The sequence below is a fragment of the Antechinus flavipes genome, chromosome 3, assembly GCF_016432865.1.
Source record: "Antechinus flavipes isolate AdamAnt ecotype Samford, QLD, Australia chromosome 3, AdamAnt_v2, whole genome shotgun sequence".
Lineage (NCBI taxonomy): Eukaryota > Metazoa > Chordata > Mammalia > Dasyuromorphia > Dasyuridae > Antechinus > Antechinus flavipes.
Window position 1 is genome coordinate 536,972,340 of NC_067400.1, and position 21,596 is coordinate 536,993,935.

At 34.0% G+C, this 21,596-nt stretch overlaps 1 protein-coding gene across 4 annotated transcripts in view; it reads right to left on the minus strand.

Annotated features, from left to right (window-relative positions):
• GRM5 (glutamate metabotropic receptor 5) overlaps positions 1–21,596 on the minus strand; it is a 725,366-nt gene that overhangs the window by 93,103 nt on the left and 610,667 nt on the right. For all 4 annotated transcript variants that reach the window (XM_051987299.1, XM_051987297.1, XM_051987298.1 and 1 more), the window contains exons 6-7: positions 18,066–18,234; positions 11,126–11,252 (exon numbers count right to left, since the gene is read on the minus strand). In XM_051987299.1, coding sequence (XP_051843259.1) covers positions 11,126–11,252; positions 18,066–18,234 — 296 coding nt within the window. The remainder of the gene's footprint in view (positions 1–11,125; positions 11,253–18,065; positions 18,235–21,596) is intronic.

A 21,596-nucleotide genomic window follows, 5' to 3' on the forward strand; every position in this document is an offset into this window, starting at 1 on the left:
GATATTGGGTAAAGCACCTTATCTGCTTAGGTCTTAAGTTCCTCACCCACAGGTTGGTTCTAGAGTTCCACTGATTTCTGAATCTATATGTCTATGATACTTTGAACAATGTTTTCTAAGCATTTAAACATAGATTTAGCTTTGTCTAAGGAAGGAGAAGAAAGGGAATAATCATTTATATAATATACATTATGTGTCAGGCACTGTGCTAATTATTACCTCATTTTATCTTTAGAGCAAACTTGGGAGGTGCAGGTACTATTATTATCTCTTTTATAGTTGAGGAAACTGACAATCTGGCTCACACAATTTGTAAGTGTCTGAAGCTAGATTTTGTAGAATGTTTAGAGCCAGGCTAAAGTCAGAAAGACTCCTGAGTTCAAATCTGCATTCAGATACTTCTTAGTTGCGTGACCCTGGGCAAGTCACTTAATCCTGTTTGCCTCAGTTTCTTCATCTGTAAAATGAGCTTAAGTAGGAAATGGCAAACCTCTCCAGGATCTTTTCCAAGAAAATCCCAAATAGAATCAGAAAGAGACACAATTAAAAAGATGACAACACTTTCTGATAACCATGCCCATTGCTCTATTCTCTACATACATGTACACATAATGCACATATATACACATGCGCACATATATGCAATATAGCTGCACACTTACATGCACATACATGCATACATATACACATACACACTATCACACACACCCCTAATTCAATCCTTCTCAAGATTTTTGCTCATAGGATAGTGTTCTTTACCATAAGAAATCCTATTACACTGAACCTTTAATTTCATAACAGAGAAGCCTTCTTGGGTATCTTAACTCCAGACCTGCCTCTCCTTCTCCTTCCTTTATCCTTTTTTCTTTCTTTACTTTCTTAGGACTCATGATTTCTTTCAAAGACAGAGACAGCTGTCTCTTGGTGGATTTACCTGATTTCAAGAAGACCCAAGTTAAAATATTGCCCCAGAGTCTCACTAGTTGTGTGCCCCTCCAGGATGTTCCTTAAACTCTTAGTTTTCTCACTTCTAAATATGGGGATCACAATGATACCTACTTTACAAAGGTGCTGTGAGGATTAAAGGACATAGTATATGTAAAGCATTTTGTAAACTTTAAAGCTTATAGAAAAGCTAGGTATTATGTGCAAACTATCATTAGTTTCCCAAAGTCCAGCTGGTAAGAATAGACAACAGACTGCACCTGGGGGAAGAAGACTGAGGGATCGTGAGGGAAAAGGCATGTGAAACTTGAGGTGTGAGGAGGAGGAGGAGGAAGGAGAGGAGGGGCTCATTTTGAAAGAAGGCATTGTAATCTCTGTAAAGTCAGGAGGGCCTTGTTATTTTTTTGTCTCATGAAGTTTGCAACAGCCATAATATTAATTATAAGATTCAAAGGAACTGAATTGATGGGGTAGGTCAAAAAGGGGGGTTGATAATTTATGAAGTTTTAAATGTTTATATGTTGAACAGAATGGCTATTTAAAAGTATGGCCCCAGTGAGGAATCTAAGTTCTCCAAAGGCCAGCATACATACATATACATGTGTATATAGACACAGATACACACATACATGCACACTCTGTCTTCTTCAAAGACTATTTTGAAGTTCTGTTACTGATGGATTGGTTGACTTGTACTACCTAGTGTTAATATATTTTCAGGATCATACTCTACACATATATAAATATGTGATGATTGAATCTTAGTAAAACATATGTTGATATACAAATTAAAAGCCTATCATAATAATAAATTATATTTATGAAGTATTTTGCTTTGAAAAGCACTTTCCATGTAATACTTAAGTAGCTAGGTAGTACAGTGGATAGAATTCTAGGTCTGGTTACAGTCAGAAAGACTGGAATTGAAATCCAGTTTCAAAACTTATTAGTTGTATGACTTTAAGCTAGTCACTTAACCTTTATTTAACTCAATTCCCACAACTACACAATAATAATATCATCTACCTGACAGGGATGTTATGAGGATCAAATGAAATAATATTTATAAATACAATGCCTACCACATATTAGAAACTAAGTATATGCTTATGCCTTTCCTCTCTAACAAGGAGAAACATATCTTAATCTTTGATAATGACTTGCCTTGAATATCTCAAAGTAGAAGGAAAATAGCTAAATAACCTAATTATTGTTATAAAGATCAGTTTAGTATTATATTATGTTTTAAGTGTAGCTGTAAGTTCATCTTTATAGGAAGTAAGAAGGGGAAGGTAATTAGTATTTACTAAATACTTACTTTTCAGGCACTGTCCTAAGCATTTTTACAAATGTTATCTAGTCTACAAATATTTCTCCATTTTTACAGTTGTAGAAACTGAAATATATAGCAATTGAGTGTCTTGCCAAAAGTCACACAGCTGCTAAGTATCTGAGGTTAGATTTGAATTCTAGTATTCCCAACTTTAGGTCCAAGGCTCCAATCACTTTGCCACATAGCAAGACTTTTTCTATCGAGGCAGAGAAGTGCCTTTACAGCAATTTATAGTTTTTGTTGTCCTGACCTATGTCTTACAAGTGGACTTTAGTGCCTCTGAGGAAAGAGGCTGATGACTTAGTATAATAACCCTGTTTCATTTAAAGCTAGTTCACTTGCAAGTTAAGATATCATCTTGCCAGTGTCACTGGTATTCTTCCAGAAGGATAAAAAACAATCTGTGAAGGGTTGTAACTGCCCCCTATCCTCTAGGATTTAGTTGGCTAATTCCAGGTAAGCAATACTACTATTTCCGTGCTCAACCTCCTGCTTCTTTCCCCTCTTCTTCTCCCTGTCCATGTGGGGAGACATCCTTTACGTGTGGGTGTTCTGTCCAAAATAATATGAAAATTTTTATCACTTACACTTCACAAGTTATTTGGAATTTGGAGGCTAGATCTTCCCCTCTAGTTATTTATTCTATCATGTTTTTGGGAGGTTTGGGAAGGGGCTGAAAACTGGGACAATTAACTTTTTTGTCTCATGAAGTTTTCATTTATGAATTCTTGACATATAGCTCTGTAAATCTAGGCTTTGATAAAGCCTACTGGGATTCAAAGGAAGCTACTTGACTATGCCTTAAATCCAAATCATTCTATGTCTCAATGAGTGGTCAGTAATAGGCCCTAGCCTAAGGCTCATTTGCTTAGTGTTTGGGTTTTGATGACTCAGGCTAAATGTAAATATCAATTATATCTATTTTGGCCTAAAATTCAGAGGGTCTTCCCCTCCCAAATTGATTCTTGTGTGATAGTAAACTGTGCCATCATTTCCCTCTTGCCAATCTTTATTCACTGAATGAGTATTATCCCAGACAAACTGAAGTGGTTTAAAAAGATCAAGGTTTCCCACTGCATTCTGGGCCATTGCCAGGTGTCTTGACTCCTGTCTTTCCACTCAACTCTTGTAAATCTGGAGGAGAATGAGAATGATGACTTTGCCCAGCCCTGCCTCAATTAAATTCAATTCTCTTGCAAGTCAAAGCATCACCCTGATGATGTCTTTAGTCCTCTTTGAGAATAAAGGATAAAATCTGTGGGTCTTTGTCAGTTTCTTAGGGCTATTGATAGGTTATCACTTTTTCAAGTCCTATTACTAGTATATGGCAGAGAAAGGAGTTGAATTCAGATCTTTTGAACCAGTTCTTTATTTACTAAATATCTTGTCTTACTATCAATTATATTAAGATTAAAATCACTTGACTGGCAAGATATTTTGATCTCTTGAAATGGATAATCGACTCCAACAAACTAGTTCCCTCTTCTAATTGGGAAAACATTTTATCCCTAATTCATTCTAGGGGATACATTGAACACAAGCTTCCTCAAAATGAAGTCTCCCAGAGAGACCATTTTAAAGTTCTTTTAATGTTGGATTGGTCAATTGTTACCATGTAACCTTCGATATTTTTTCAGGCTAAAGTTTTCCTTGATATGTTTTATGGCTCATAGCTCTGGGCTTTGACAAAATAGAACACATTAAAATACTAGAGCAAAGTTAAAATGGATTTTGTTGTTGTTTAAGAAAAAAAGAAAAAAAAAACTGAACTGACAGATATCATTGTGCCCAATCTACTCTATGAAAGTAAAATGGATTTCTGTCAAGGGAATGTGTTAGGATTCTAAAGGAAAACACTTCCAAAAAAGGTCATTTACTTTTGTATTGAGTTGTTTCAGTCATTGACAATTTTTGTGACCCTCTTTTGTGGTTTTCTTGGCAAAATTACTAGAGTGGTTTGCCATTGCCTTCTCCAGCTCATTTTACAGATGGGGAAACTGACGTAAACAGGGTGTAGTGTCTTGCCCAGTGTCACAGAGACAGATTAGTGTTCTATCTAACTGTGCCCCTGGAAGCCCCAACATACGTTTTATCTTATTTTAATAGATACTACAGGGTGTTGTGGCACAGTGGATGCCAGAGAATTGGTCTTGAAGCAGAAAGATCTTGGGCCAAATCTTACCTCCCAAACATAGTGGTTGTTGGACCTGACAAACAACTTAACTTCTCAGTGTTTTACACAAGTGTCAAACTCACTGCTGTCCACAACACTTCCCAATGGCCACACCAGATTAAAATGAAATTGGGAAATATTTAACAAAATTAATTTGTTGAATTCAGTTTTGTCCTATTCTTCATGATGCCATTTTGGGGTTTTCTTGACAAAGATGCTGGAGTGGTTTGCCATTTCCTTCTCTAGCTCATTTTACAGATGAGGAAATTGAGATAGATATTAAGGAACTTGCATATGATCATAAACCTATTGTAAATATGTGAGCTAGATTCAAAGTCTAGCTTTCAATCTACTCTACTTCCTACGTTTTTACTAAGTGCACCACCATGACAATAACCCTTAGTTCTTAAAAAACTCAGAATCTAATAAGAGTCAGAGAGGAACACGAAGACAGTTCTACAACATGTACATGATATATAAAGGAAAAATGTTGATAATCTTAAAAGAAAAGTACCATGAGTAAAATGGTCAGAGAAAAGCTTCTTGTCGAAGCTAGGAGTTTAGCTAAGACATAAAGAAAAGTGAGGGTGTTAGGAGGTAGAGATGAATGGAAAGTACTAGTGGGGCATAGCTTTTGAGAATGTATAGAGTTGGAAGATGGAGAATTTCATGCAAGAAATAATGAGGGGGCAGCTAGTTGATGTAGTGGATAAAGCACCAGCCCTGAAGTCAGGAGGACCTGAGTTCAAATCTCACCTCAAACACTTAACACTTCCTAGCTGTGAGACCCTGGGCAAGTCACTTAACCCCAATTGCCTCAGGGGAAAAAATAGTAAGGAGGCCAGTGTCGCTGGATCCCAGAGTATTTGGAGGACTGAAGGATAAAAGAATGCAAAGTTGGAAAAGGCCAGATTATGAAGGATTTTAAAAGCCAACAGAGGATTTTCTGTTTGACTTTGAAGACAATTAAATCATGAGGCAATGCAGTTTATTAAAAGGAGGTGGAGTGTGTGTGACATGGTCAGAAGTGTACTGTAGGAAAGTTAATTTGATAGCTGAATGGAGGATGGAATTGTGGAGGAAGAAAATTGAGATAGGTTAAAAACTACCAGGCTTTGGGAACAGTCAGCGGGAGTGATATGGACTCGCACCAGAGTGGTGGCCATGGGGGAAAAAAAAGTGGCATATAGAAGAGATGTAACAAAATGTAAAAATGAGGAGACTGATGACTGAATTGATATGGTAAGCAGGATACAGTGGGACCAGTAATATACTATGATTTTGAGCCTATTTGCCTGAGAAGGTGATGGCACCCTCAAGAGTAACAGGGAAGTTAGGAAGCAGAGAGAATTTTGGGAGGAAGTTAGCAAGCTGAGCATTATGTTGCCTTCCAGATGTCTTTTTTTGTAGGACATCCACACTGAGAAAGGTAGTAGCCAGTTGGACATGTGAGACTGGAGATCAGGACAGAGATTAAGCCAGCATAAGCAGATTTCAAAATTATCAGATGACAACTGAAACATGGGAGTTAATGTAATTATCAAGGAAAATCATGTAGAAGGAAAAGAAAAGAATGTCCAGGACAGAGTTTTCCTATCCTTAAGAAAACATTTTTAAGGTAATTCAATGGGCATAAAGTGAGCATTTAATAAATACTCAAACGGGATAGTACATATACAGTACTTTCCAATCCTCAAAGTACTATACAAATACTAGTCATTGTTATAGTTGATAATCATTTGAATTCCCAAAAGACTAAGACAGTGATGTCTTTGTAATTAAAAAAATCTACTTCACATCATAAATGTGGAACATGTGTAGAAGAATTGCTCATGTTTAAACTATATTGGATTACTTGCTGTCTAGGGAGGGAATTGGAAGAGATGAGAGGGCAAAGAATTTGGAACACAAGGTTTTGCAAAAGTAAATGTTGAAAACTATCTTTGCATGTATTTTGAAAACAAAAAGCTATTGTTAAAAATCTGCTTTAAGGAATTAAGGATCCCATAAGTTTAAGATGCTTAAAAGAATTACTCAGTTTTAGTCTACCTGTCATCATTTCTTCCGTTATCCAAAGTTCTGGGAATCATTCTAAACATACTTCTAGAACCCAGCATGTGCTTCTGGTGATTGGAAAATATTATATCTGTCAGACTACAAAAGACTATTTCCACTATATCATCCTTCAGCTTCTGATCTTCCTCTTAGAGAAATCATGCTGTGAGATGCTGCTCCCTTGGAGAGAGGGATGCAGAATATATTTATTTTTGTATCCCTTGGTGCGTTGCATATCCAAGATGCTCAATCAATGATATACACACATATACATTATGCAAACACACACATATATGTATGTAATGTATATATGTGTATGTATATATGTGTACACACACACGTATATATATTTGCCCTTTGATATAAGAATTGAATTATAAGTTATAGTTTAGAGCAATTTGGTTCAAATTTAGATTTTGTCAACCATTATTTTTTGTGATTTTGGTCTATTTAATCACTCTCTCTGGGCCACAGTACCCTCATCTGCGAAATGATGGCCAGATTCCAAATGATATTTAAGCTTCTTTAATTTTCATTTTGTCTTCATATAGTATTTAATGTTATTATTTCTTTATTATAAACTTATATTATAAGCAAAAACAAAAAACCCAATAAATATGAAAATAAGAATAAAACTATTAACTGAGCAAATTAACGATGTTAAATAAATAAGTTCATCTTATTCAATATCCCTTTCCAAATTCATCTGAGATTCTGCTACTTTTATCTTCTATTCTTGGAAGAAAAAAAATCACAGACTTTATCAAATGAGATGATGCATGTTAAGAATATTGTAAATCTCAAAGCATTTTAAGTATAAACAATTAAGTTGTAGATGATGTATTTATCATTGCCATTTTGCTGCTTGCATTTTCATATTGGTCATTTATTTGTTCATTTAAATTTAATTTTTAATATAATTGTTTATTTATTTTTTTACAGTACCATAATATTCTGGTACATTAATATACAATAATTTACTTAATCATTTGTAGGCAGTGGACTTATAGTTTATTTATAATTTCTTTGCTATTACAAATAAATATTCTATACTTATAGATTCATTTTTTTTTCTTTTTTAGACTTTAAAGATGAAGTCCTAGTAATGGAATTATTGGGGTCAAGAAGTATATTACTTTTTAAATATTATTACATTGTTCCCCAAAACCTTTACACTGGCATATAGTCTCATCAACAATGTATCAAGAATCTAAGATTTCTTTTATTTCTAAATATGTGATTTATAAGTTATTAAGTTAACAACCTGAAACCTCACCATGAAAGAATGTACATCTATAAGTACATCTATAGCATAAGTAGCTAGGTAGTGCAGTGGATGGGGTCAAAAAGAAGTGAGTTCAAATCTAACTCCCTGAGCAAGTCATTTAATCTCTCTGGCATCATGATACGGCTTCTAAAATTATTGTGAAGATAAAATGAGATATGTATTTGTTAATACTTTGCAAACCTTCTAATGCTATATATAAGCTAGTTAGCTATTATAAACTAATCATATAAGAATTAAGTCTTTTAGAACCTTCCCTGCGATAATGAAAGTTTTCATCACTAAAGAAGTAAAACTCATACCAGTGACATTTGATATAGGTGGTTAATCCTTTACCTTCCTGAATGTGGAGTTAGGTACAAAAGATCTCTCAGATATTCTGTCCTTGCCTCCACCTGAATTAGATGGTCAGTTATGACACAATGCTTGTTTTCAATATATAAATTTGCCTGAGTGGATGTCCATCAATTGGAGAGTAGCTGAATAAGTTGTGGTATTTGAAAGTTATGGAATAAGAAATGACCAGCAGGATGATTTCAGAGAGACCTGGAGAGACTTACATGAACTGATGCTGAGTGAAATAAACAGAACCAGGAGATCATTATACATGGCAACAACAACATATAAATTTTATTTAGTGCAATTGATATGTTAGGGAACCATTTAAGTGTAAGAAGAGTTTTTAGTTTGTTTATGTGTGATTTTTGTTCCTGAGAAACAGATGAGAATACAGAAAACTATACCACTTCACAGTAACTCACAGGCTGCAATCCTTTTGAATTTACTTTCATAAGTAGATTTCATCTCTTTTTGTGCAGTGGGAGTTGGGGACAGAGGAGGGCTGATCCAGTCTGAGCCCACAAACTTCACTCTTCCTTCCCCACTCCAGCCATGACCCTGCTTCCTGAACTGCAGTCCACGTAGGCAGCTCTTTCACTGGTCATAGCTTGAACAGCAGCTGATGCTGTCACTCATTTATGTATTTTTTTAAAAAAAAACTTTTAAACACATATAAATCTGCTACCATTTTATTAGGTACCTATCTTTATTTTTCTCATTTTTCAATCTTTTTTAGTGTGTGTATTACTGATGAAGTTTTTGAGTGTTATGCCCCAATTCCATTTTTTTCCATAAGCCCTGTGGTTTTTATTTTAAGGTTTTACATAGCACAGTGATTTTTAGAAATGCACATGTTGTGTTAAAGTAGAACCAGCTATACTTATGTTGGCATATTGGAATATTTTGCTTAACCTGAATAAAATATAGGCTCTTTGAAGGCAAGGATTACATTATTTTGGCCTTTTTAATCCCAGCTCTAAACATACTGTTAACTAGAGGAGATTGATAAGAAGAATAAAAATAAAAGCAGCTAGCATTTTTATAGTGCTTGAAATTTTAAAAATATTTTATTGGTGATATAATTACTCCCATTTTATAGGGAGGCAAAAGAGAAATTAAATGATGTGTCCAGGGTCACACAGATAAAGAGCGTTCAATGAAGAATTTGAACTCAGGCTTTCCTAATTCTAAATCCTGAGGTTTTTTTTTTAACTGAGTCACTTAGCTACTTATTTAATCAACACTTATTAAATGAATGAAAGGATTTAATAAATTCTTATTAAATGAATGAAAAATGATTTTCTTTCTAAGCCAGGTTGAATTATGGACAAAAGGAGACTGCTTGGGGGTGGGGTAGGAAACACCTTTAATTTCATCCCCAACCAAGTCAGAAATGACCAAAAGAAATGGTTATCTCTGAAACAGTATACTGTCACATACAACATTGTAGAATTGAGTGCTAGGAAGAAAGAAAGCAGTTCTAATTATAGCAGCATCATTTGGCACAACGATTAATCAGAGGCACTTGATATTAATGCATGAAATGTACAAATGAGAAGAAATAGGGTCTTCCACCAAAATGTATGATGCAGTGGAAAGAGCTGGAGATTAGAGTCAAGAGGGCTTGAATTTCAATCCTATCTCTCTCTGACTATCCATGAGAACTTGTGTAGATCACTTAATCTGTAGAGCTCTGCCAAAATTGCTTAGGATAGAACAAATAGAGATGTAGGGCAACATGTTGGGGTGAAGATCTTTCTAGACCCTCTGGACTCTTCAAAGATTTCAGATTTTATCTGAGATTAAACTACTCAGATTTTGTCTTCCCCACCTCCCCAATTTCCACCAATCAACCATGGGATTTTGTAAATTAGCTACTTGTTTTGTAAGCAACACAGGTATAAGGAACTGGGGGCAAAAATAGATGCTTTTTGACTCACTATGCATTCAAGAGAAAATCATCCTTGGAGGTCAAAATTGAGCTGCTGAGAGGAAGAGACATAGGAAGCCAGTTAAATAATCTTCCCTGCAGGGATATATGATGGCTGAGTGGATAGGTCAATTGGGTAATGTAATATTCAATTTAAGGATACTATTATTAATATTAAGGTCATCAAGACCCTGTAACATGGGAGATGTGAATTGCTGTTGGTCCTTGTGTTGCTTACCTATATTGTTTACTACCAGCAACTCCTTTCCCCACTGACACCGAATGTATTAGTAGAAGTATATATTTATAGATAAGTAATGATTTGTTGCTTTTCATTTAGCAATATCTTAGCAAATGGCTTTGTTTTGAGTAAACTGTGGCTGTTGTTATTGTTTAGTCATGAATCCATTTGAGGTTTTCTTGGCAAAGATATTAAAATGGTTTGCCATTTCCTTTTCCAACTCATTTTTACAGGTGAGAAAACTGAACCGAACAGGGTTTAAATGATTTTCCTGGGATTATCTAGCTAGTAAATATCTGAGGTTGGATTTGAACTTAGTTCTTTTTGACTCCAGTCCCAGAGCTCTATCTACTGTGCCATTGTTCTGCTCCTAAACTCTGATTATTGCCTGACTTTTAAAAGTAAGTATACTAGTAGAAGCTTATGAGACAGTGTTTTATAAGTGTGTACTCAAGCAAGATCCTTTCAATATAAATGTTTCAATCCATTGTAAAATCTATGTGACTACCAAATTGGCAAAAAATATCCCAAAGGGAGTGCTACATGTGAAATGAGAGGGTTATTGGATTATTTAATTTTAGTGCCTTTTAGCTTTTCAATTTATAATCTTGTAATCCTAACATTCAATGATCTATAGTCTATGATCTTTCCAAGATTCAGCTACTCTACAAAACCAAGAAGTATTTATATTTTGGTCCTCTTAAAACCAAATGATTTGAAATACACTGTTGATATAATCAACTGCTGTCTGTGCCATATGGCATTTCCCTGTTGATTTAATCTAGAAGACAATCTTGCATATTGTGACATCACCATTTGTTTACCTGTAAGATCTTCAGTGGGCCAAGAGCCAAGCTGGCATGCCTTGCATGTGTATTCATCAAAAACAAACTCATTCTCTTTGCATGGAGTACAAGTCCAACAGCAGCTGACTTCTCCCTTTCGGATCACCTAAAATGAATATTTAATAGAATAATCAGATTTATTCAACTGATATGTGTATCCATGAATGTGTTTTAAAACCTCCAAAGGCATTTGAAACCCATAGTTATAGCATTTCCTTGGCTATTGTACAATACAAAACTCTCAATGAAACAATCAATGACAAAAAACATTTATTTTAGAGTATACACTGTGTTTAGTACCAAGGATATAAATGAAATAGTACTTGTTCTCAAGGATCTTACATTCTGTTAGAGATGACAACATTCACATTTTAAGCATATGCAGAATCAACACTAACTAAATATTTGGTATAGTCCAAAAAGTGATTCTCCTTAGATGGTAGGGAGATTGGAAAAGTTTTCATGTCGAATATAACATTTGAACTGAGTCTTGAAGAAAGTAAGAGATTCTATGAGATAAAGTTGAGAAGAGAGTTTCTACCAGAACTGAGGAAAGTCCAATGCAAAGGCATAAAGATCGAGGTGGGATGGGGAAGAGGATGTTGTGTATGAGGAACAGAGGAAAGTCTAGTTTGGCTGGATTGAAAAGGACAGGAACATCAGATTGAAAAGTTGGCTAGTTGGATCTATTAAACAGGACTTTAAAAGTCAAACAAAGAGGTTTATGTCCCAGAGGGAAAATAGAACTTTTGGAATTAGTGAAGTAGGGGAATGATATGCTGTGGTCATCTCTGCAGTGTAGAGGAAAAAATCACTCTAGCAACTGTGAAGAGAAAGAATAGAGTAGGAAGAGATTTGAAGCAGGGAGATCAATTGGAAAGATATTGAAAAATCCAGATGATAGATGAAAAGAACCTGATCTAAATGGTGACACTGAGAGTAGTAAGAAGGGACTGAATGTTCTAAGGATAAAAAATGACAAGATTTGGCAACTGTTGGCTAATGGACAATGAGGAGTCAAGGATGATACTAAAGTTACAAATCTGGGTGACTGAAAGGTTGGTGTTGCCCTTGACAAAAATAGGGTTGTGAGGAAAGACAGATCTTGAATTTTATTTAAACAGGTTGGGTTTGGGATAATATCAGAATATCCAGATTGAAATGTCTAATAGGGACAGATGGTGATACAGAGCTGGTGCACTAAAGCCTGATACCAGAGATTAGTAAAAAGACTTTATGAGTTGTTATAGCCAAAACATTTAGTGGGTGGCCAGCTTTCTGGAGATGAACTCCTGGGTCTTCTTCTTTTTTTTTTTTTCTATTTTAAATTTTTATTTAATAATTACTTTATATTGACAGAATCCATGCCAGGGTAATTTTTTTACAACATTATCCCTTGCACTCATTTCTGTTCCGATTTTTCCCCTCCCTCCCTTTACCCCCTCCCCTAGATGGCAAGCAGTCCTATATATGTTGGATATGTTGCAGTATATCCTAGATACAATATATGTTTGTAGAACCGTACAGTTCTCTTGTTGCACAGGGAGAATTGGATTCAGAAGGTATAAATAACCCGGGAAGAAAAACAAAAATGTAGATAGTTCACATTCGTTTCCCAGTGTTCTTTCTTTGGGTGTAGCTGCTTTTGTCTGTCATTTATCAATTGAAACTCAGGTCTCTTTGTCAAAGAAATCCACTTCCATCAAAATATGTCCTCATACAATATCGTTGTTGAAGTGTATAATGATCTCCTAGTTCTGCTCATTTCACTTAGCATCAGTTCATGTAAGTCTCGCCAGTGCGCTCTGTATTCATCCTGCTGGTCATTTCTTACAGAACAATAATATTCCATAACATTCATATACCACAATTTACCCAGCCATTCTCCAATTGATGGGCATCCATTCAATTTCCAGTTTCTAGCCACTACAAATAGGGCTGCTACAAACATTTTGGCACATACAGGTCCTTTTCCCTTCTTTAGTATTTCTTTGGGATATAAGCCCAATAGAAACACTGCTGGGTCAAAGGGTATGCACAATTTGATAACTTTTTGGGCATAATTCCAGATTGCTCTCCAGAATGGTTGGATTCGTTCACAACTCCACCAACAATGCATTAGTGTCCCAGTTTTCCCACATCCCCTCCTACATTCATCATTATTTTTTCCTGTCATCTTAGTCCTGGGTCTTCTTGAAACCAATTAGAAACCAACCTTCAAGGACTCAAGGGTAACTTCTAGACTAGGATATACTTTTGAAGTAGGACTTTGGTGGAGAGTGTAGGCTAGCTTATTTGTCTCTAAACAAGCATGTTGATAATTTTTGCTTAAACACTTTGAATTATCTGGGGCACTATTTTTATGACCATTATTAAGTGTCCTCCCTTCCTAAGCCAGGGATTCATAACTTGGAGTCTATGAGTTTATTTACTTAATATCTATGTTTCAAATATAGGTGGTTTTCTTTGTAATTGTGTACATTTTATTTTATGCATTAAAAACAAACATTTTTTCTGGAAAAAGTTTCATAGGTCTTCTGATCTCTAACATATTTTCCATTCTCAAATAGTATATGTAATATATTTTAAGAAAATCATGAATAATACTAATAAAAATGTAACATAAAATCAAGAACATTTGATTTGCATAAGTGATTTGCATAACCTAGCACCAACACAATATCTACAATTTAGTAAATATGTGCAGGGGAGTCTCGTGAAATAAACAGAAGCTAAATGCATTGCCTAACTAATGAGTGTCAGAGGAAACAATCTGAACCATCTTTTTGATTTTAATCCAATATTCTACATTCTATGACAAACTACCTTTGTGCTTCCAAAAAGCTTTATTGAAAAATCTTAGGTCCAAAAGTAAATGATTGATTGGACCATTCATTATTTTGAGTCATTAAACTCTAAGTTTTCCCCCTTTTGGGGAGGTTGGATAACTAAAAGTTGTGTATACTTTACACTCACTCAAGGAAAGTAGTTTTCAAATATCCAATTTGGAATCTGTTCATGGAGAAGTAACCTAGAACAGTGGCTAGAAAGCTAGCCTTGTATCTAGGAAAACCTTCAAATTTCAGTTGGGACATATAAGTGACTGAGTAATCCTGAGCAAGCCACTTAAACTTTCCATGTCCTAAGCCTATTATTAGTATTATAAATTGCAGAGATAATGCTATTAGTAGAGGGAATTTCTTTATTTAGGAGGTCCTTATATCAATTAAATTACACATTTAGTCCTTACCCTGACCACAAAAATTTTATTCAGAAAGTGCATCTTACTTATAGCAAGATTGGTCCTAAATGAACTTGTCTATCATTTAAAAACCCAATCATTCTAAAGGAATTAGGAAACTAGGATTTCTACCTTGGATAACAAAATTAGATCTTACAAAAATGCCCTAAATGAAAGCCAGTTGCATTGTGGTGCAATACATTTCCTCTTCACCAGTAGCTATACTTCTAGAAACTGTCAGTTATTTTCATCTGTTGTGAAAAGCCAGATCAGGCTTCTGGGCCTATTATTATTAATAACTTATCTCTTCCATTTTTAAAGCATAATAATTAATAAACAAAATTATTAAAATATTTGACAATGTAATCAGAACTATACATTCATTTCTACATATATGTATATTTACATATACATTGGGATATTGCTAAGTACTAGTATGTATTCAAAAAGTAGAAAGGAAACTAAAGTAAAAAATTATTTTGAAATTCTTATTTTAGTTATTATTTTATATGCATAATAACCCGACAGACCAAATATATGGAGTAATCAAACAATATGTATACCACATAGTGTATATATACATATATACATATATAATATGGTAAATGCATTAATAACCAAATTTATGACATAATTAAAATCTGTTGTCTTTTCTCCAAACTTGCTAAGGTTCCATGGGATGGTCACTTTGGTTTTGCATATATAAAGACTAAATAATTCTAAGATCCCATCCAGTTCTATCATCTATGTTGGGAGGTTCTTTCCACTTTTAACATTTTATGATTGTAGAATGGAGATAATCATTCAAATGAATCAAGGCAAATTTTTTCCTGGGAACACAAGGTGAGTTTTAGGCATCCAAAGCCCAAGACTAGTTTTTCTTTATGATGATCTCAAGGTCCTTGTTTCCTATTCCATTGCTATTTTCTTATCATATGTCATTACCTATTTAGTAGTTAAACTGATGAAATTTAGAATTTTTGTCCAGGAAAACTTCAATAAAATTCAATGATAACAGTACTGGATGATTATTACTTCTAAAAAGAAAAATGGTATTTCAGCCATTATAGTCAATGAAGCAATATGAATGGTGATATTTCCAATAATGAGGGGTTCCTTCACCCAGAGTCTCATCCTGGTCTGAAAAACAAAGGCAGCTACTTCCTTTTCTGGAAATCCAATGGTCCTCTATTGTTCAATTTGCATTGTCTCATTAATTTGAGCAGGGAAAAAAAAATGATCAAAATTAGGCCCACCCTTTCTCAGGAAAAACTGGAAGCTTACAATCTATATTTAAATTGATGATGACATCTCTTCTCATTCATTGGAATGGATTTCTTATCTATACATCTATAAAGACATATAGAAATAGATATGTGTGTATGTGTATGTATTTATATATGCCTATATATATCTATATATCTATATATCTATATATATATATATCTGTGCGTATGTATTTATGTATTTCCATATATATCTTGTGTGTGTAATAGTTTTTTTTCCTCTGGGGAATAATCATATTCCACACTTCCACGCTCATGTTGAATTTATGAAGTAATGGTAAGTCCTTTTCAAAGGCATTTCTATTCTTTTCAGGGTAGCCAATCCATCTGTCACCTATTCTATCCTGGCAGCAGTAAGGACAAAAGGTATTTTCCTTAAAGCAAGATTTCAGTTATGGTCTCAACTCTTCTTAAACAAAAACGAACAGTTGTAATTTAAATTAAATGATGGAGGATTGTGGTTTAACTCAGTTTTTTTTTTTTCAATGTGGAACTGGTAATATTAAAAAATATATATATTTTTTATAGGGGCATCTAGTTGGTATAGTGGATAGAGCACCAGCCCTGAAGTCAGTTAACACTTCCCAGCTGTGTGACCCTTAACCCCAATTGCCTCAGCAAAAATAAATAAATAAATAAGTTTTTTATCATTATATGTATAGTTTACATTGCAATCCTATACATTTTGTTATGCATTTGAAAGCATTATCCCAAAAAGGGATCCATAGATTCCACAAGATTGTCAAAAAGATCATGACAAAAAAAAAAGGAGCTCATTTGGATTACTAATCAAATAATAATAATTCTTAAAGAACAATGTCAGTTTCTTTGGAATTTGATAAGAAGTTAAATGCATAGCAAGATTAAGTGAACTTCCTCTCAGAAGGTCTTTATCTTTATAAAGAACAAACGATCAGTAGAGTTCCTCTACTCTCTCTAACCTTCCTAACATACTCATTATTCCACAAACATTTGATTCACTTTCATCATCACTGTTTTTTCTCCTCTTGTTCCCTCTGCCTGGACTTCCTTCTTTCTAATCTTTGACTTTCAAGAAGCTTATTTATTCTTAAAAGTTTGCACAAATACTATTTACTCTCTGAAATGCTCCTTTAGCTCTCTCAATCAGAAGTATCTTTTGGGAACTCCTATAGTATTTTGTATGTATCTTATAGTGTTATGTTGTATCATGTTTATTATTGTTTTTAACATCCTATTGCTAGGCTATGAGTTCCTTGGTAGAAAACAGAGTATCTTCTGCATGTTTTTTTTTTTTTTTAATTTCTGACAATGTTAACTTTGTTAAGATATCTCAATGAGCAGTTACTTTATCAGCATGAGAACTATTCTCTTCCAAGGCAATTTGCCAGCCATCTTATAGTCTATATCTCTTTTAAAATCAGACAGGTCCTTTAAACTCAAAGATGATAAGAGACTTATCTATCATCACACAGTTAGATATTGTCAAATGTAGAATTTGAAACTAAACCGTCCTGACTCCTAGAACAGAATATTTTCCATCATATTGTATTGTTTATTGTAAAAGGTTAAGTGTGTTGGAAAAATGATTGATCATAGCTTCTAAATATGATTAATTTACTCTCTATGTTTTTCTCATAACAGTTCACTGAAGTTGATTAGAAATAATAACATTTTTCTCCTTGGCAACTAGGTGACAGAGTAGAAAGAATGTTGAACCTGAAGTCAGGAAAAGCTGAGTTCAAATACAGCCTCAAACATTTACTTTGCTTTTGTGACCTGGGAAAATAATTGAACTTCTATTTGCTTCAGTAACCCCATCTATAAAATTGAGATAATAATAGCATCTATTTTTCAGGATTATTGTAAGAATAAAATGAGATATCTGCATGGTTTATTGTAAACATTACTATTTAAATGCTGGCAACATTAACATAATTCAGCCAGTCAAATACAACACTAAAAGAAAGAAAAGAAGGCAGGAAAGTAGGCAAGCAGGCAGGCAGGAAGGAAGGAAGGAAAAGAAGGGAGGGAAGGAGAGAGGGATAAAAAGAGGAAAGAAGGAAGGAAGGGAGGGAGAGAGGGAGAAAGAGAGGAAGGAAAGAAGGAAGGAGGGAAAGGAAAGAAGGAAGGAAAGGAGGGAGGGAGGAAAGAAAGGAAGAAAGGGAGGAAAAAAGGAGGGAGGGAGGAAGAAAGAAGGAAAAGAGGAAAGAAAGAGAAATATCTGGAGGGAGAAGAGTATATTTTTTGTAGAATGTGACACCAGGCATAGTAGATAGTTTAAAAAAGAAATAATCCTGCTTTTCTGTACCTTCTAATATCATAAGAAAATTGGAAATTATCATATACATAAACCGTTTTAAGAAAGTTAGAATGTTCAATTGCAAATCATTTCACTTGGAACACCTCTTACCTTGATCTGGCCTTTCTCGCATGGGTCACTGCACACCGACCTAATAATGGCACTCTTCTTGGGCCAGACTTCATCATCATCCATTTTCAGTTCACCATTGTCCCAGCTGCCCACGTTGATGTAGTCAAAATAGTTGTTTCCCATTTCCTTGAAATTCATAATTTCATACCTTTGAAAGAAGAAAATGACCATTCACTTGAGAGCCAAGCACAAGGAGCAATTTTACTAGCTCCTTGGCTATCACATCTATGAATGTGGAATTGTCAACACTTCATATAACATTCTAGATGGTTAGACAAACCTCACTTTTGCATCTCACATATGACATGTATTATTACTGTGTGATGACTTTAGGTTAATACCTGAAACTGAAATCATAAAACTAGCATTATGTAGAGAATATATCATGGTTTCAGATTCTATATATTCTGCCTGCTAACTATGAAAATTTAGATAAATCTTTCTCTCAGCCCCCATACTCTGATATTTATTTTCCTCTTTACTAATATGTACTTGAAAATTCTATACATTGGGGCAGCTAGGTGGTACAGTGGATAAAGCACCAGCCTTGAAGTCAGGAGGACCTGAGTTCAAATCAGATTTCAGACACTAAACACCTCCTAGATGTGTGACCCTGGACAAGTCACTTAACCCCAACTGCCTCAGCAAAAAAAAAAAAAAAAAAAAAGAAAGAAAGAAAGAAAGAAAAGAAAAAAGAAAAAGAAAAGAAAAGAAAAGAAAAAAAGAAAATTCTACACATACTCATGTATGATTGGTATTGGAAGGGAAATGTAGTATAATGGGGGGAAAACAAAACAATGGATCATGAGTTATTTTACCTGTCATGATCTCCATTTTGCTTATTTCTCATTGATATTATAAAACTCTAAAATGAAAATGGATCTCAAAGCTCTTAGGAAATTATCCTGTGTTATATTAGGTTACAGTGCTTCATCTGAAGCTTTATCAAAGAAGACAACTTCATTTCTATTTTAAAATGTTCTATAATTCATATCTTTCCTTATTTCAGACTAGCCTTGAAGTATACAAAATTTTAAAACTTTATAATTCATATTATAGAGAATAAAAACAGAAATGCTTAAAGGAGGATGGTTTGGATATTTTCCCAAATTGTCTAAATAAGTATCATTAGGGTTTTTGCAAATTGAAAATGCTTTTCATTTTCTTGTTTCCCTTCCCATATATGAACAAAGACAATAACATTTTTTTCTTGAAAGCTATAAAAAAGGAGAGGTAGTATTATATGACTGAAAGAGCACAGGCTCTAAAGTCACAGGAGCTATGTTCAAACCCTGCCTTTGTCACTTATTACATATATATAAAACCTTGTGAGAGTCTCTTAACTGTACATCAATTTCCTCATCAAAAGGCAATAAAATAGATGTCCTCTAGTGTCCCTTTAACATCTAAATCAGTTCTCCTATGGATTTGTGTAGATGTCTACAGATTCTTTGATGAAGTTTATCTTTCTTATCATGAGGAATAAATCTAGAGATGAAGGAATACTCTTTGGGAAATGACAGGAATATTAAAAGGGTATTAATAAAGCGTTATATATCTTTTAAAGTACATTAATTATTCTCTCAATTATTTTGTTTTATAGCAAATGTACTGTTTTATTCTGCTTCATTAAATTATTATAGTTACTAATTGTGAACCTTGAAGAAATAGAAAATGTTATTACTACAATATTGCAGGTTTATCTACCGAATATTAATCCACATTTATGCAGGGCCTTAAATTCTAAGGCTTAGATTTAAAAATTAAAGCTTAGGTAAGTAATAACTCATTACAAATGTGATAAAGATTAGCAAGGCAGAATATGAAATTAAAGGAGAATTAGATTTGGCATATGTGGATCAGAGTTCAAAACCTACCTCTGATATTTACTAGTTATATGATCTTAGATAAGGCATTTAATCTCTTTGGTCCTCAATTTCCTTATTTATAAAATCAAAGGTTGGGGGTTAGGGGATCTATAAGGTCCCTTATTCTAATTTTTTTGACTTTTTTCTTTTTCTTTTTTCCCAATAGTATTTTATTTTCCCAGATACATGTAAAGATAGTTTTCAATAATCATCTATGTAAGACTTTGTGTTCCAAATTTTTCTTCCTCTTTCCTTTACTTCTCCCCTCCCCAAAACAGCAAGCAGTCCAATATAGATTAAATATGTACAATTCTTTTAAACATATTTCCATATTGATTATAATGGTTTGATCTTATAATCTATTCTTCCACCATGATTTTCCCTAAAACACAGAAAATCACAAAATTTTCCTTAGTCTGGTGGCATCTGAAATCTTGTCTAGCTCCAAAATTCTATGAGACTTCGAATTTAGGAATGCCAGCTATAATGAGACTACAAGAGAACTATGAATGTAGTCTAAATGTCACTTCATTGTTTTACAATATAGGTGACATTTTAGGAGGGGAGTGCCTTGTATACATTTTCTACATTCTCATTTATATCTATTCTGTCTTTCCTAGAAATATATAAACTACTTGAGGCCATGAACTGTTTTATTTTTACATGTATATTACAAGTGTCTGATAGTGCTTAGCACATAACATGTGCGTGATAAATGCTTTCTGACTGAATGATTAGTATACTATTGTGCTTTTCTTTCCACCTCAGGGTTCTTTCCCCTATCACATCTCATTTTCTACCTTCATCTTCTCTGACTTCAATCACTGACTCAATCATAATGTCTTGTTAAAAGTTTTTAAAAATCAAAAGATGTTTATAATAGTAAGGACATTTAGTCTTTAGGGTTACATAATAAGGAGAATATGCTATAAGTAGGATGATACTTTGTCCCTTATCAGGCATGTTACATTTTATCATCTCAAAGACATCCTTAATGAAGAAAATCAGTTTTTAACAAATGTAAGATATTTATGACAAAATAAATATAGAGTTTTGGGGTTTACATTGTTTCATAAAGAAGCAGTCTCTTATAAGGGCTAGAATGGTAGATGTGGAAAGGAGAGGACCCACACCAGGAGTTCTACACACTAACAAACTTAATGTTTATAAACTTAAATTGCTATTGTGAGAGGAAAAACCATAGATAACTCTTTAAAAATGTTAGGCTTATGATAGTCTTGACTATAGTACCATTCCGCTGGGCACAATTCAGAAAAGCAATTATGTGGAATTATCCTAAGAAGATGTCTATATCATTTGTTCCAGAGATCCCACTTCTAGGCATGGAAAATCTTGTCATATTAAGCAAATAAAAATTATCCATTTCATCATTTGATAAACTTTATTCTTTGTTTGGTTTAGTATTCTCTCTGTAGCTATTGTGGTAAAAAATGATTTGTTTTTTTAAAAATAGTATGAACTTTAACATACTTTAATCAACTCTCTAGGACATCTGCTAATTCATAGCATGGTTGTAATCTGTACTAGTAAGCCTTTTTTCCCACCTTGGAGCTTCCGCACCTCTTATTCTTTTTGTATTTGCACAAAGTTGCTCAATAATAAAATGGCATCTTGTGAGAAT